Source organism: Podarcis bocagei (assembly GCF_964188305.1).
Source record: "Podarcis bocagei genome assembly, chromosome: 12".
NCBI lineage: Eukaryota > Metazoa > Chordata > Lepidosauria > Squamata > Lacertidae > Podarcis > Podarcis bocagei.
In genome coordinates, this window is record NC_138137.1 from 9,773,229 (window position 1) to 9,789,284 (window position 16,056).

A 16,056-nucleotide genomic window follows, 5' to 3' on the forward strand; every position below is an offset into this window, starting at 1 on the left:
CCACAAGCAGGGTGCTACAATTTTAGTAGTAGCCCATAAATCTAGACTATAAAGGGAGGAAACATCAGGTATTCACCCGGGCCAGCTATCCATGCTGGTCCTACATGGGCCAGCAAAAAATCCAAGGGAAAATGTATATACCAAATCCCATATAAGGGGTCAGAGTGAGTCTAAGCCGAAGGCCAGGTGGAACAGCTCCGTCTTGCAGGCCCTGCGGAAATATGTCAAATCCCACAAGGCCCTAGTCTCTTGTGACAGAGCGTTCCACCACGTTGGGGCCAGTGCTGATAATTTATCTCACCTGGATGAATATTAAATGTGCAAGAGTCTTGCCCTCTGCTACATCTGGCCAGGTTAGGGTAGATAGCTCAGTTGGTTAAAGCATGGTGCTGATAATGCCAAGGTTGCAGGTTTGATCCCCGTAAAGGACAACTACATATTCCTGCATTTCAGGGGATTGGACTAGAACGATTCTCAGGGTCCCTTCCAACTCTTTGTATCTATAATCTGAGCCAAGGAGTCTTATTTTTCAGAGCTAGCATTCAGTTGAGGAAGACATGCGTTGGTCTTTAAGGTGCTACAGGAAGGAATTTTTTTATTTTGACTATGGCAGACCAACACGGCTACCTATCTGTAACAAGCACAATGGTTTCTGGATAGGTATCTCCTGCTAAGGAAGTACAGTGATACCTCAGATTAAGAACTTAATTCGTTCTGGAGGTCTGTTCTTAACCTGAAACTGTTCTTAACCTGAAGCACCACTTTAGCTAATGGGGCCTCCTGCTGCCGCTGCTGCACGATTTCTGTTCTCATCCTGAAGCAAAGTTCTTAACCCGAGGTAATATTTCTGGGTTAGCAGAGTCTGTAACCTGAAGCATATGTAACCTGAAGCGTATGTAACCCGAGGTGCCACTGTACGAAGACCTGGAACCTGAAGTCACTTGGCCTATACAATACCGCTCCTGTTCCCTCACAGACCACAGGAAATGTTGTTGACTAAACATGCAACCACCCAGTTCACACATTCCATTTGCCAATGTGTGTCCACTCTGGGATTTGATCATGAGAAGAAACACCTTCTATGCATTATCCCTACTGAGTCTGGTGAGTTGGGTCTGAATGCTAGGATGAAGGCAACATATCGATTTCCATAGTTCCTCTCCCCCACACCTGTTGTACAACTGATGCTTCTATTGGGGTGCATCAGTGCATGTTGCACACTTCTGATGAGTGTGTATTTTTTGTTGGTCCATGTGACAGAGATTGTACTCTGAACATACAGTGGTACCTCTGGTTAAGAACTTAATTAATTCTGGAGGTCCGTTCTTAACCTGAAACTCTTCTTAACCTGAGGTACCACTTTAGCTAATGGGGTCTCCCACTGCTGCCACGTGATTTCTGTTCTCATCCTGAGGTAAAGTTCTTAACCCAAGGTACTACTTCCAGGTTAGCGGAGTCTGTAACCTAAAGCGTCTGTAACCTGAGGTACCAGTGTATTGTAACCCACGACTTCTCAGAGTAGTGAGAAGTTCCAGGCATGTTTATTCCTGTTTGGCTTCCTTTGGAAGGAAGCCACTGGAAGCTTCTGGCATTTTAAAGCATTTGTAAAGTGTAACTATTTAGTAATATTTTACAAATATACAGGGTGAACATAAATGGAAGCACACAGCTTAAATATGCCAGCAGAAAATTCTCAGCTCTCCAGAGAGGGTCATCCCCTCCAAAAAAGTGTTGTTGTTTTCCCCAGCATTTGCTTCCTCTTTGCATTTTCTCTCCAAAAACGTAGTCTGCCTCTGAATATGCTGTTATTAATTTTCCCACACATGCCTAGCTTGCCCCTTACTTAGGTGGAAAGGGGAGGGGAAAAGAAGAACGACTTACTTTCTTTTCCAATTTTCTAGCCTTTTTGGACCCTAACTTACAATCTGGCTGACAGTTTTCCCAGTGATTATCAAGGAAAATTTGCAGTCATTCTGGCACCATTACCCCCCCCCCCCCGATCCCCAACTCTTACAACACAGTTATTTGGGAGCCGTGCTGTTGCTGTGCAACTGTTCTTGCTTTTATGAAGTGTGCTATTGTTGCAATGTATATCAGTGCTGGAAGCATAACATTACTGTACGTATGATATCATTTGAGTGTTCTTCTGGCATTGTTTCTGATGCTAGGGCAATTATTTTGTCACACCCTCTCTTTTATGCAAGCAGAGTAAAGAACCATTGCCCTTTTCAAACCACCCAACAGCTGCTGTCTCCCTTAGGCCATTGCTCTGGAACTGTATATCTGGAATAAGTACAGTCGTGCCCCGCAAGACGAATGCCTCGCAAGATGGAAAACTCGCTAGACGAAAGAGTTTTCCGTTTTGGAGGTGCTTCGCAAAATGAATTTCCTATGGGCTTGCTTCGCAAGACGACAATGTCTTGCGAGTTCCTGCTGGTTTTTTTTCCTCCCCCCCTTTTTCTAAGCCACTAAGCCGCTTATCAGCTGATCCGATCAGCAGATAAGCCGCTAAAAGCCGCTAATAGCGCTAATACGCTAATCCGTCAATGGGCTTGCTTTGCAAGCCGGAAAAAACCGCTAGACGAAGAGAATCACAGAACGGATTCTTTTCGTCTTGCGAGGCACCACTGTAGTTAACTTCCATCACACTCCACGTTTGACTGATGGCAAACTGGGAGACGTAGCCATGGGGGCTGATAGGAGCAGTGGCGTAGCGTGGGGGGTGCAGGGGGGGGCCGTCCGCACCGGGCGCAACATGGGGGGGGGACGCGCTCGTACTTGCAGCTCTCTGCCCCCTGCTAAAATCCATGGGTTAGGGGGCGCAAATTACTTGCCTTGCCCCGGGTGCTGACAACCCACGCTACGCCACTGGATAGGAGAACACAGCCTCCACATACTGCCCCCTGCCAAACGCCTATCTTGTTGCAGAGGCGCCGGTCCTGTTTCACCACAGAATATTGTTTCATGGTTAGGTCTTTTGAAACCAGGGGCAGGGAACCTCCAGGCCACAAACCAGCTGTTTAGTCCTTTGGCCAAGTGGCAAAGCATGGGGGGGGGCACAGGGGCGGTTGCCCCAAGAGCAAAATTGTTAGAGGCACAAAATTTCAACACCCGGTGCTCCCCCCGTACAGCTGCATGCTTCTATTCCTGGGCTCCATTCAAAACGGCTTCTCCATGCGCACCAGGAAGTGCTCTCTCCAGACAACAGAACGACTCTTCTTTCCTTATCTCTGTGGCTACAATCTTTTGAGTGATACAGATTTTCCAGGGACACTCCCAGATTTACGAAAGCTGTCCTGGTTTCTGATTTGATCCCAGAATGTCCTGCTTTTCCTTAAAGTAAAGGTAAAGGGACCTCTGACCATTAGGTCCAGTCGTGATCGACTCTGGGGTTGCGGCACTCATCTCACTTTATTGGCTGAGGGAGCCAGCATACAGCTTCCGGGTCATGTGGCCAGCAAGACTAAGCCGCTTCTGGCGAACCAGAGCAGCGCATGTTAACACTGTTTACCTTCCTGCCGGAGCAGTACCTATTTATCTACTTGCACTTTGGCGTGCTTTTGAACTGCTAGGTTGGCAGGAGCAGGGACCGAGCAACGGAAGCTCACCCCATCACGGGGATTCGAACCGCCAACCTTCTGATTAGCAAGTCCTAGGCTCTGTGGTTTAACCCACAGCACCACCTGCGTCCCTTTTCCTTAGGACGTCCCTATTTTCATTGGAGAAGTGTTGGAGGGTATGGAGTTATGTGACACCCCCCCCCCCGAGCCAAGGAGATAAGTAACTGTACAACCTTTAGGGGGCAGCTCTGTACAGGGATGGTTTTTAAAAATGTTTTATTATGTTTTTATATATGTCGGAGGACGCGGGTGGCGCTGTGGGTAAAACCTCAGTGCCTAGGACCTGCCGATCGTATGGTTGGCGGTTCGAATCCCCGCGGCGGGGTGAGCTCCCGTCTTCGGTCCCAGCTCCTGCCCACCTAGCAGTTCGAAAGCACAATTAAGTGCAAGTAGATAAATAGGTACCGCTTTATAGCGGGAAGGTAAACGGCGTTTCCGTGTGCTGCGCTGGTGCCGGCTCGCCAGAGCAGCTTCGTCACGCTGGCCACGTGACCCGGAAGTGTCTCTGGACAGCGCTGGCCCCCGGCCTCTTAAGTGAGATGGGCGCACAACCCTAGAGTCGGACACGACTGGCCCGTACGGGCAGGGGTACCTTTACCTTTACCTTTATATATGTTGGAAGCTGCCCTGGGTGGCTGGGGCAACCCAGTCAGATGATGATGATGATTATTATTATTATTGAAGAGGATGTCCCTATTTACACTGGAGAAATGTTGGAGGGTATGCTTTGCCCTTAAGCTCTCCTCTGGCAGGAGGCTGCCAGCTGCACAATATGCACTTTCAAAGCTCTCATTTACCCAGTGGGAAATTTATCAGGCCAGGTCAGGCCAGCTAACAGCCTACTTGATCCATGTTTTCAAAAACATCCCCCAGGCCACTCACTCACAAAAAGAAAACAGTTGGTGCTTTGCACCACCAGTGGCCCGTCAGATAAGAAATAAGATCCCCCATTCTTGTTAACATTTTATATAAATGTCCCTTTGCCCCTATGGTATAATGTATATATGTTTGGGTATATATCTGGGGTCCCTTTAGGTAACAAGCGGCGACGACAACATTGGATGTGTCACGCTGCATTCCTAGACGCTCTCACTTAAGAGTACACCTCACTGAACACAGTGGGACTTAATTCTGAGCAAACGTGACGCAGATTGTATTATAAGAGATTTCGTTTTGCCAGAGAATGTCTGGTTTTGGTCTGGTTCTTAATTTGTCACCAGGCAAGGGCTGCACAACGCGGCAACTGAATTGTACTCCGTCAGCCAGGAGGAAGAGGCGGCTTAACCCTTCTCACGAACACAACCTCTCACTGGAAAATGCCCTCCCTGGGCCATGTTTAATAAGCCTTTTCAGCACCCAGGCTCTAAAATGAGAAGAAGGTTGGCAGAGAAGCAGCAGCCTAGGTGGAGGAGGGTGTATTTACAGAGCAGGACTGGTGGGTACCAGAGGGATCCTTTTTCCCTATTCTTCCGTATAAAGGTTCCTTTTGCCTCCTCACCTGTGTTTACCTTTACAAACATGAGCTTGGGAATACATGTTTGCTCAGGTAATGTGTGCTTCCACTCTAATTATCAGATCAAGCTGCTAGTCCCTTGTGAGTTTCCGATTGTTGGCTGCAGTTTAATTAAAAAGCTTTCCCATGCACTACTTCAAAATTACATGTACGACTTACCAAACAGTCAACGCAGGGGAATTTAGGACCCCACCCCTCATGCTATGAACGCATCGAAATTGGTTTCTGCCATATATGGTACTTGTTGGTATCCATCTGTCTCGGGAAACAACGGAGGAGTGCGCCTTTGGGAGTGAATCACACTGTTGGAAGGTCGCAGCGTCTGCTGTGGCTGTAGATATGGAAGAGACATGTTTTGTTGCAGCTGGGGCAGATGAAGGCATCCAGTCGTGCTGCTTCAGATGAACCAGGGTGTTTCTTCTCTCCATGCTTCTCCCAGGGGTCGTCGTTCCTCCCCTGGTCCCTGTTGTGGATGCACAACGCGACTGTCTGTCTCTGCAAGGGATTCTCTCATGGCAGGGTTTTGCTGCTGCCTAGTCTGCAAACACCCACAACTCTATTCAAGCATTATTTTATCTTTAAAGGACAAAGGAATGTCATGAGCCAGCCCTGGCTGCTCTACTGCTGACTCCTATGTTTAATGCCATTATTGTTGTTGTTGTTGTTGTTGTTGTTGTTGTTTGGTCGTTTAGTTGTGTCCGACTCTTCGTGACCCCATGGACCAGAGCACGCCAGGCACTCCTGTCTACCACTGCCTCCCACAGTTTGGTCAAACTCATGCTGGCAGCTTCGAGAACACTGTCCAACCATCTCGTCCTCTGTCGTCCCCTTCTCCTTGTGCCCTCCATCTTTCCCAATATCAGGGTCTTTTCCAGGGAGTCTTCCCATGAGGTGGCCAAAGTATTAGAGCCTCAGCTTCAGGATCTGTCCTTCCAGTGAGCACTCAGGGCTGATTTCCTTAAGAATGGATAGGTTTGATCTTCTTGCTGTCCATGGGACTCTCAAGAGTCTCCTCCAGCATCGTAATTCAAAAGCATCAATTCTTCAGCCATCAGCCTTCTTTTTGGTCCAGCTCTCACCCTTCATCTTTAGATCCCAGGGTCATTCACCTGCTGTAGAGCAGGTGCCGATGGGGCAGACTGAGGTGGGGGAGGGCAACATTTTTCAAGTTGTTTAAACAGTATAATATCTGAATAGGTGTTAGATTGATCCTTTTCAGCTGGTGGTATTTCAGGACCTGTGAGGTGATTGAAGTACAGGACAGCTTGTTGAAAAGCAGCAGAGTCAATGCACTCTGAACAAGATTATATGATTCATAAAATGTCTATAGTGCCCAGTGTGTCATCGCTGCCAGGCACCTTGCTATTGGTAGGATCAATATCATAGTACCAAGGTGGATTAGAGCTGGCAGGCACTGATATCACATTGCACCTCTGGTGCAAAAATATTGCACCAGAAGAATTTGTATAGCAATGAAATTCCCTTCTGTGTTTTTTTTAATGCCATAACTGCGTATAAATTGGTTTACTACTGAAGCTAATATAACAGACAAAACAACCACTTTTATTTTTATATTGTATTATGTGTCAGGTGTCTGCTGATCAGCAGGGCAGATGGTAGCTCCCAGGAGCTGCAAAAATTAAATGGGCTAGCTTTAAAGTCGCATCTTGCACACATAGACAGCGGTATTGTATTTTGTAAACAAATCAAACAAACCAAACCATTTGGCCCGTGCTGAGTCTGTAGGCTTGATCTCTGCAAGCTGCTTTCCCCGCTCTGTTTTGGAACAACTATTTGCAATAGGCAAGCTGAAAACAGAGTGGAGGAGGGATTACGGTGGCTCTCCAGAGCACAGGTTCATTTGTTCAGCTCAGTTCTGTTGCCACATTTCGGTCTTCCTGGGTGAGCCTCTTCAGCATTGAGGTTATGGCTCAGTAACAGCATTGACAAAGGGCTTGCCCTATCCTGTGCCATTCTGTCTGAACCCTTCAACTTTTTGTGGCCATTCTACAGCAGGGCTGGGGAACTTGTGGTTGCTCAGATGTTGCGGGTCTCCAACTTCCATCACCCCAAGCCGGCACAGCCTAAGCTCAGGAATGATGGGAGCTGAGCTCTAGCAACATCTGCAGGCCACATGTTCCCTGTTATGTACTAAGTTGAATAGCATCCAAAATGCAGCAGTCTGATTGGTCCTAGAACAATAGGATCCAGAATGCAGCAGTTTTATTGTTCCTAGAACAATAGGATTCAGAATGCAGCAGTCTGATTGGTCGTAGAACAATAGGATCCAGAATGCAGCAGTCTGATTGGTCCTAGAACAATAGGATCCAGAATGCAGCAGTCTGATTGGTCCTAGAACAATAGGATCCAGAATGCAGCAGTCTGATTGGTCTGCAGGAGCCACCCAATCCAGCTCCAAGTGGAAGTGAATCCGCAACCTGATTCGCCTACAGGAGAATCCTGGAATTAGCCAATCACGTGGGGCCCACTGTGTAAATAATGTATATAAGGCAGACATTCTGGGGGAACTTCCATTCCTCCTCACCACTATGAGCTGAATACAGAGCATGAAATCCATGCTCGATTCCGAGTATATTTCATTCCCCATCTCCATCTTAGTGGGAGATGAAATTACTGCCTTCCCCGCATCCCTGTCCCCTCCAAAAGTAGCCAGACCAACAAAAATACCGGGTACAGTATTTTCATTCTGGTGGCAATTTCATTCTGCATGGCAATACAGTGCAACACTCCTTGTTTGACTGTATTGTACAGAATGGGGGGGGGGGGAGTAACAGTGTTATCATTAGTCATCCTTAGAAGGAGAGCAATGAAGTGACCGTGAGATGCTGCATAGAGAAACAGAGGCAGACGATTGCTATAGTAACTATGTAGGTCAAACAACACCAGGGCCAGCCTTGCCATTAGGCAGGAGGGGCAACCCACCACAGGGAGCAGATTCTTTTTGAAGTATCAAATAGAAACAGTTTAATCTATTTACCACTATGGATTGTGCAATTTAGCTACCCTAGAAACCCTTTTGTGGTTGCAGAAGAGTGTTTATAATATTCCTTTAAAGCACATTCAAAACACATTCTTACCCTCAAAGAATCCTGGGCACTGTAGTTTGTTAAGGGTTGCTGGGAATCGTAATTCGGTGAGAGGTAAAAGACAGATAATTCTCCAAGGAGCAGAATTTCAAATGCTTTAAAGGTATATCATGTACACAGGCTAAATAAAAGCTGGATTTTCTACTTCAGTCTCCAAAATGTCTCCGGCTGCCTCTTGATAGCAACATGAAACAGGGCCTTTATGTACACAGATGGGTATTTATTAAAGTTCTAATTAACTGCTGGGTAAATTACAAAGTAAATTTTAAAAAAATGTTAATGCATGGCCTTCATTGCTAACCAGCCTCAGCTTATTAGAAAATGGACAGGTCTCTCAGTGCTGCAGGAAAATGCCCACATTTTACAAGTGGCAATTGAAAATGCTTTTAAAAAAATTAAAAAAACTTTTCTCCATTTAAAATTGTGAAGAAGTGAACAGTTTTGAAAACGTGGAACTTTGGAAACGTGGACAGACTCAGTCCCTGAGTCTGTTATTTATGGAGCTCCACCTTCCTCCAGTTATGTTCCCCAGTCCTGGATTGTGGCTTCAGAAAGGGGTGAGATCTAAGTGGGGGAGAAACAGCAGGGTGATGGCGAACAGGAAAGGCTTGAACTCCCCTTCCCATCGTCTGCCACTCAGGCTGTACAATCTCACAGATTTTTCGCCAGATTAAACTGATGGACGGGCGAAGTTTAAGGTCCTTTCATCACCCAAGCCGGGTCAAGCCATTTTGCCGCTTCTTGAGACGGAACAGCACAACACCCATGCGAGACCCTGGGCCTAGTACTTGTCAGCAGTGGCGTAGCGTGGGTTGTCAGCACCCGGGGCAAGGCAAGTAATTTGCGCCCCCTAACCCGTGGATTTGCGCCCCCTAACCCTAACCCCCAGATGTTGCGCCCGGTGCGGCCGGCCCCCCCTGCGCCCCCCACGCTACGCCACTGCTTGTCAGTCCAGTCATTTTGATATTTGAGGGGAGGAAACAACAACCTTACACATAGTAGTCAAAACAAAGCAACAGGAAATTAAATAACTAACCATTTGCTGCCCATTCGTGACACCCAAAATCCAGTACCTGAGGCAGCTGCTTGACTCTGCCTACTAGGAGGTCCGGCCCTGAAGTGCTTGCCCATAGGTCAAATGCAAGCAACTACTTTTCATCAGCAAAATGATTATTTTATTCACTCATATTCACCATAGAGGATTCATGAGGTGTTCTGTGAGTCTTTGAGTCTGGCATTTCAAAATAGCAGGGCAGCAACAGAAAAATAAGAGGGCAAGGGGGAAGAAAGAGCACTGGGTCTTCCCTCTCTGCTGTGTCTGCCATGTTGGCAACACGACAGGCAGACAACCAAGAAGTTAAGTTCGCAGCATCTTAATAGTAAGTTGCACAATGGTGGGGACACTGGACTGACCTGCCCATGTCTGAAGCTATGCCACTGAAGTCCTGCTGCTTCAAGCGCCGCTCAACTGAGACGTGTGTCATGATGCGATCATAAAGGAGTGGACTTTTCGGTGGTGGCACCCCAGCTTTGGAATGCTTTCCTCCAAGGAGTAACGTACATCTGGCATTTATATCACACTCATTTCAGTACCAGGATCTTTTGTTGGCATCCGCCTGTCTCAGTCGACTGTGCAGTTTTTACCAGCTGCCTTTTATTATGTTGCTAATGTTAAGTGTTTTATTGTTAACTGTTAGTTAATGCATCATCTATATTATTACACACTGCCCTGAAGTATGTTTTGTTGAAGGGCAGGTGAGAGATGTTTCAAATTAAGTATTGGCCGGTCGCACAATGAAAAGGTGGAAATGCTGTAAGGTGAACTGTGTCCCAGGAGCTAGGTGGTTTTGAGTCTTGGCATTAAAATAAGACTGCATGGCTGAGCAGTGGCTCAAAACACAGGGTTGTCATAGCGCTACTCCCATGAAAGGGAATAAGGGAAACAGGAACAGTTGCTCGTGAAAGCAAACAGCTCAGTTGCTCAGGCACTGGGAAAAGCTGTGCTTCAGACCTGTTGAATTTCTGCCTGCCACACAAGCTGTTGAGGACCCAAACGACAGGAACGGGAAGGAAACGGCAGCAACCCGACTGCTCGAAATTATTCATCACTGGTTACATTCACAGTCTAACTTGGGCACATTCATAGAATTGTAGAGTTGGAAGGAACCACCCGAGTCATCAGGGCTTCCCAAACTTGGGTCTCCTGCTGTCAATTCCCATCATGCTTCTGCTAGCTGGGGATGATGGGAGTTGTAGTCCCCAAGCAGCCGGAGACCCAAGTTTGGGAAACACCGACCTCCTGCGTCGGAATTTATTGTCCAGCGTGGGACTCGAACCCACGACCTGGAGATTAAGAGTCTCCTGCTCTGCCGACGGGGCTATGCTGAGTGCCTTGGAGCGCTGCCGCAATCTGTGTGTGTAGGCAGGCAGACATTCAACAGGTTCAGAAGGGCAGCTTTTCCTGGCAATGCCGGAGGAGGAAAGCTTCACCTGTTGGAATTCCGGCAGGGTGGCGCCGGCAGCCTGCGCAAAGAACCCCAGCGAGAGGCTGGGTGAGATTTCGGAGCCGGGCGTCGAAGGCAGAGCGGCAGGAGGCAGCCAGGCAGCCTCCCGGGAAACCGACGCCGCCGGGCGGGGCGCCGCCTCCGCGGGGAACGGCGCAGCCCTCTGGGCGGAAGAGGCGCCGCCTCGCCATCTCGTGCCCGCGTCTGCCGCCAGAGCGCGAGGAGACGGAGGAGGAGGAGAGCGACGGAGGGACCCAGCGCAGCGGGGACCATGCCTGCCGCCGCGCCGCCGCCCCCCTTGCGCCCCGCCGCCGGGCCGGCGCCCTCCTGCGGCTGCCCCTGCGCCCGACACCATCCCGGTGAGTGGTGCCCGCCTCGCGCCGCGGGGAAAAAAGCCCCGCGCCCCGTTTCCTCAGCAGGGCAGCGGGGGCGACCCCTTTGCCTCCCCGCCCCTATGGGACCCCCCCCCCCGCGCCCCGTTTCCTCTGCCAGCCTCCCCCTCTCCCGGTTTTATATCTGCTGCGTGAGTTTTTCGCGCGCTCCCCTCGGCGGGAGTTTGGCTGTCCCAACTTGAGACGGGAGAGGGAAACGTGACGAGGGGAAACGTGTGAAAGCCTCGCCCGCCCGCGCAGGATCCCTTGGAGACCCCACTCTGCCCCCCCCCTACTCTCTACCCAGACTACCCCCCGCTTCTTCCCTCTACCCGCACCCTATCCCTTACCCCACCCCTCTTCCTACCCCCATCCTACCCTCTACCCCCATTCTACCCCCACCCCCTATCCTACCCCTCCACCCCTACCTACCTCCACCCTCTCTTACCTTCTACCCTCACCCTACTCCACCCCTCCGCCTACCCCCCTACCCACCCCTCCTCCTAACCCTACCCCACCCTCCTCCTCCCCTCTACCCAGTGGCGTAGCGTGGGGGGTGCAGGGGGGGCTGGCCGCACCGGGTGCAACATCTGGGGGTTAGGGTTAGGGGGCGCAAATCCACGGGTTAGGGGCGCAAATCCACGGGTTAGGGGGCACAAATTACTTGCCTTGCCCCGGGTGCTGACAACCCACGCTATGCCACTGCCTCTACCCCCTCCCCTCCTCCTCGTCCCCTCTTCTCCCTACCCCACCGCACCCCTCCTCCTACTCCCACCTCCTACCCTTTACCCCCTACCCCCCCTTATCAGCCTCCTTATTGACACCCCCACATTTATCTGCCCTCATTCTGTGTTACCTCAGGTGGTTAACCTGGGGGGGGAGGTGCGTGGTGGAGGATTTTTTTTTTTAAAAAAAGAGGATCCTTGGCTTCAGCAGGTGGGGGAATACCCGGTAGATCCCTTGTTGAGAAAAGATCCAGTATGTAAGGCTGTCTTCTGAGTCACTGGGAGAATCTTCTCCTGAAAAGGCAATGCCTTAGCTGGGTATCGACTGATCTCTATCCTGGGCAGAGCTTGTTTCAATGCAGGAGGTACCACAATACAGTGGTACCTCGGGTTAAGAACTTAATTCGTTCCGGAGGTCCATTCTTAACCTGAAACTGTTCTTAACCTGAGGTAACACTTTAGCTAATGGGGCCTCCCGCTTCCGCTGTGCCGCTGCTGCGTGATTTCTGTTCTCATCCTGAAGCAAAGTTCTTAACCCGAGGTACTATTTCTAGGTTAGTGGAGTCTGTAACCTGAAGTGTCTGCAACCCGAGGTACCACTGTAGTTAACAGAATCAGAGAATTGTAGAGTTGGAAGGACCCACGAGGGTCATCTAGTCCAACCCCCTCCAGTGGACGAATATTTTTGCCCAACGTGGGATAGCTAGCTAGCAGGAGTGTCAGCTTGAATAGAGTATTGGGGGTTGGGGCATAATCGATTGCAGCACACACACACTATTTGAATGGCAATGCCTATCAACTTGGGGGGGGGTAGCCCCCTCCTGTGCTAGCAAGAAGTGAGCACGCTGTCCTGCTGTCATTTCTCCATTTATTGCCCGTGAAAAGTATGGTGCAGTTGCAAAACAGCAGCAACAACAGCAAACTAAATGTCCGCTTCCTTTCATTGGCTGGGATGGGTGTTGGAAAAAAGTTTTGTATCTTTTTGGTCTTGGGATCTCTAGTATCCTGGGATAGGAGGAACAAAAGAACCCTCCCAGTGTTCCCTGCTTCTTGAAAGCATGTCGGTTCATAACTCTGACTTTCTTCCCCAGGTGGCTGTGAGTGGTGATGAGATACAGTAGTTGTCAAAATTAGGAGAGTAAGTAAGCATGGGCAGAAGATGGACTTAATGGCCGATAGGGGTAGCGCCACCTGTTGGGATTTTTGCAAAAGGATGCCAGACCAGATGAGTCTTGGCCAGTTCCAGAAAGCCACATTTCTTGTTGTGCCAGATTCCACTCTCAGGAGTCGCTTTACACAAATTAAGTGTTATGGAGATCCTTTATATGTTTTCCTGCTTTATAAAAATTTAAAACGCATCAGTAGACTATGTGGCTGCTTTTTTTTGGGGTCACTGTTTCTCTACCTGCTGCTTATTCTGCTTCCAGGTGATAGGCACAGGATAAGGTAAAATTTCTAAGACTTGTTGAAGCCAGGAAGCTCTTCCCCTCCAAACTATGCTACTTGCCCAATCTTGATAAGAAGCTGCCTTGATCTACCTAGCGACACTGGCAGGCCCTTTCTACAATGACTGACCTTCTACATGCCAAGCAGATGCTCTGTTACTAAGCGATGGCCCTTCTGCAAAGTGTGAATCAATGAGGACCCTTTGCTTGGGAATATTCAACCTTACTAACTACCGGTAGGTGTAGGCTGGGAGAGGCACGAATCAGAGCTTGCTGCAGGATCCTGCTCTGTCCTAGAGTTTATTTCTCATTAGAGGGTCATTGCCTGAAAGCCATCGCCTTGGTGGCAAAGTTGTTCTCATGTTGTGAAGGGGACTGTTTCTGTCAGAAATGCAGGCCTAGGTCTCCATCGTGGCAGGATAGTGAATGTAGTTTGTGTGTGTGGGATGGATATATCTCATGGATCTATCAGCAAAGTGGTCCTTTTTATGTTGCCTCCAGCTGCTTGCATGTTAAAATGGATATTAATGATGGTGGTTGTGTTCAGCTTTGTGCTTCTTAATGAGTTACTTTTTCCAAACGTTTGTATATCATCCTTTTCAAAACTTGGAAAATATTTAATTAGAGAATCTTTAAGTTGGCTATAGCTGTGGAGGGTGAAATAATTGTGGTAGGAGAATGAGGTGAATATTATTTCAGAGACTTTTTTTTTAGTTAAGTTTGCATTCAATGAAAAGCATCACAGTATTCTCATTTGCCTAGTTTTGAATTCAACAGCTGTATTAAAACTCCTTTTTGTGTGTGGCAAATCTGAGCCAGGGACGCTTGGCCCAGTTCACATGTCACATTAAACTACAGTTTAAAATTATTATTTTAATATGAATGTGCCTAGTGCTAGTAAATGCTGCTCAGAAGCTCTCACTCTAGTCCTCCCTTCTTGCTGTGTCACCAAGAAACAGCCACTCTGACTTCTTGTGATATCTAAACCTTGACTCATGGTTTGTTTCTCTATAAGCAAACCAGGACTGGTAACCAGCAGTTTGTTCTTGGTTTACTGCTTGTAGCTTGAAGAGAAACAAACCATGAGCCAGGGTTCAGACATCACAAGCCAGGTTTTGGGAGAAGAGCAGAGTGAGAACTTTTTAGCAGGGTGGGCGAACACATAGTTTTTAAATACCTTTTAATGTGAATTTGCAAACGACTGTATGTTTTATTGTGATGTGAGAATTGGACCACTGTATTGATGTGTTCTACAAAAAAAACACTTATGAAAAACAACTTTTTTAAAAAGTTGTTTTGGCTTGTCTTCATGGTACACATTCCCATGGCCTGTGATGGGAATTCATTGGAGTTCATGTTAACAACCCTTTCAGTAAATGAGCAAATAATTTATTGCAGGAAAAATAGAATCTGGTTTGTGTATACTGCTATCCATCCTTTTTTGTTAAGAAAGAACAAAGCGAAGACTTTTGATAAAACTCAGACAGGTGTCATTCAATTTGCAGGAATTTGGTGGATTGGAAAAATAACCAAACCTTTCAAAAATCCAAGTTGTTTTAGCGTTATAGGGAAAATCAAGGCTATGTTGATGTTTCAATCAGTGTTTGAAACTCCCATTGTTCTAGGTGCATTTTGCGACAGAGAATTAGCACAAGCAGTTTCTGAGTTCTGGGCGCAGCACTGCGGCTAAGATTTCAGATTAAAACTGCAGAGTGGAAGGAAAGGAGGAACTTTTTCTGCCTCCCCACTTCTAGCTACTCTCTGAAGACTGGAGAAGAGACCCTCTTAAGAATATTAAGGGCGTGGGCAGGGGAAGGACTAGACTACGTGGAAAATGAACATAATATTTTAGCTGCAGTTCATTCATTTTCAGATTTATATTTTTGATATTAAAAAGTGTGCCTAGACATTCCCTTGTTATGCCTATAACCTAGGTTTAAGGTGCCATTTAGCTCCTAGCTTTCATATTTCTAACACTGGTTTCAATTCTGCTGAAAATAATCATTTTTATGTTTTTAAAGCATGACTTCTAAAATTCAGTAGTTTCAAAGGAGAACAGAAAATGCCATAGTGTACTTAAATGAGAACAGGTTTGGGACTCTACAGTCATTTTTGGAGGGGAAGGAGGGGGCATATTTCCACTCTGCATAAAATGAATGTGTTCTAGTTGCTTGAGAAACAAGCAAACAGCAGACTTTGTGAAGGTGCTAGGGCTCCAGCTGTGTATTTTGTCAGTCATGCATATCTGCCTTTGGAAGAAGCTTAGGTTGTTAGTTTTGGCTTTTGCTTTCAGGTTGCCTAGGTTTTAAATGTTGAATGACTGGAAAGGAGTACACAGGGACCAACGGGAAATCATTCCACGAAGAAGGGAAGGCGGCTACGATGTGCAGTCTGGGAGCGAGCAGCCTTAGCCTGCAGAACTTCTGCCTGGATCTCTCAACACTGACAGCGTTGTGTTTTAGTTTCTGCCATAGTCCTCCAAAAGTCGAAAAGGAATCTCTCTTTTGGAGCCAGTTGCCCCTTAGCAACTTGTGCGTATGATGTATACATGCTAAGCTCGATACTGTGACGTAGGGAGAGGGTGGAAGCTTAAAATATTATAAATAGATGCCTGAACATTAAAGAATCAAGCTGCATGGATTGTGTTAGTGCAGTGGGCGGATAGTTAACATGAGTCTTTTATTTCTGTCGAACACTTCATAAAGAAATGCATAACTTTTTCATTATTCGATAGATGTCACCATGAAAGAACCAATGTGAACAGTTAATGT

General features: G+C 47.6%; 1 protein-coding gene across 1 annotated transcript in view; it reads left to right on the top strand.

Annotated features, from left to right (window-relative positions):
* Positions 1–11,000: 11,000 nt before the first annotated feature.
* DCLK3 (doublecortin like kinase 3) overlaps positions 11,001–16,056 on the top strand; it is a 31,462-nt gene continuing 26,406 nt past the window's right edge. The window contains exon 1 of the mRNA XM_081164523.1: positions 11,001–11,103. Within this exon, the coding sequence (XP_081020649.1) occupies positions 11,016–11,103 (88 nt within the window). The 5' untranslated portion in view covers positions 11,001–11,015. The remainder of the gene's footprint in view (positions 11,104–16,056) is intronic.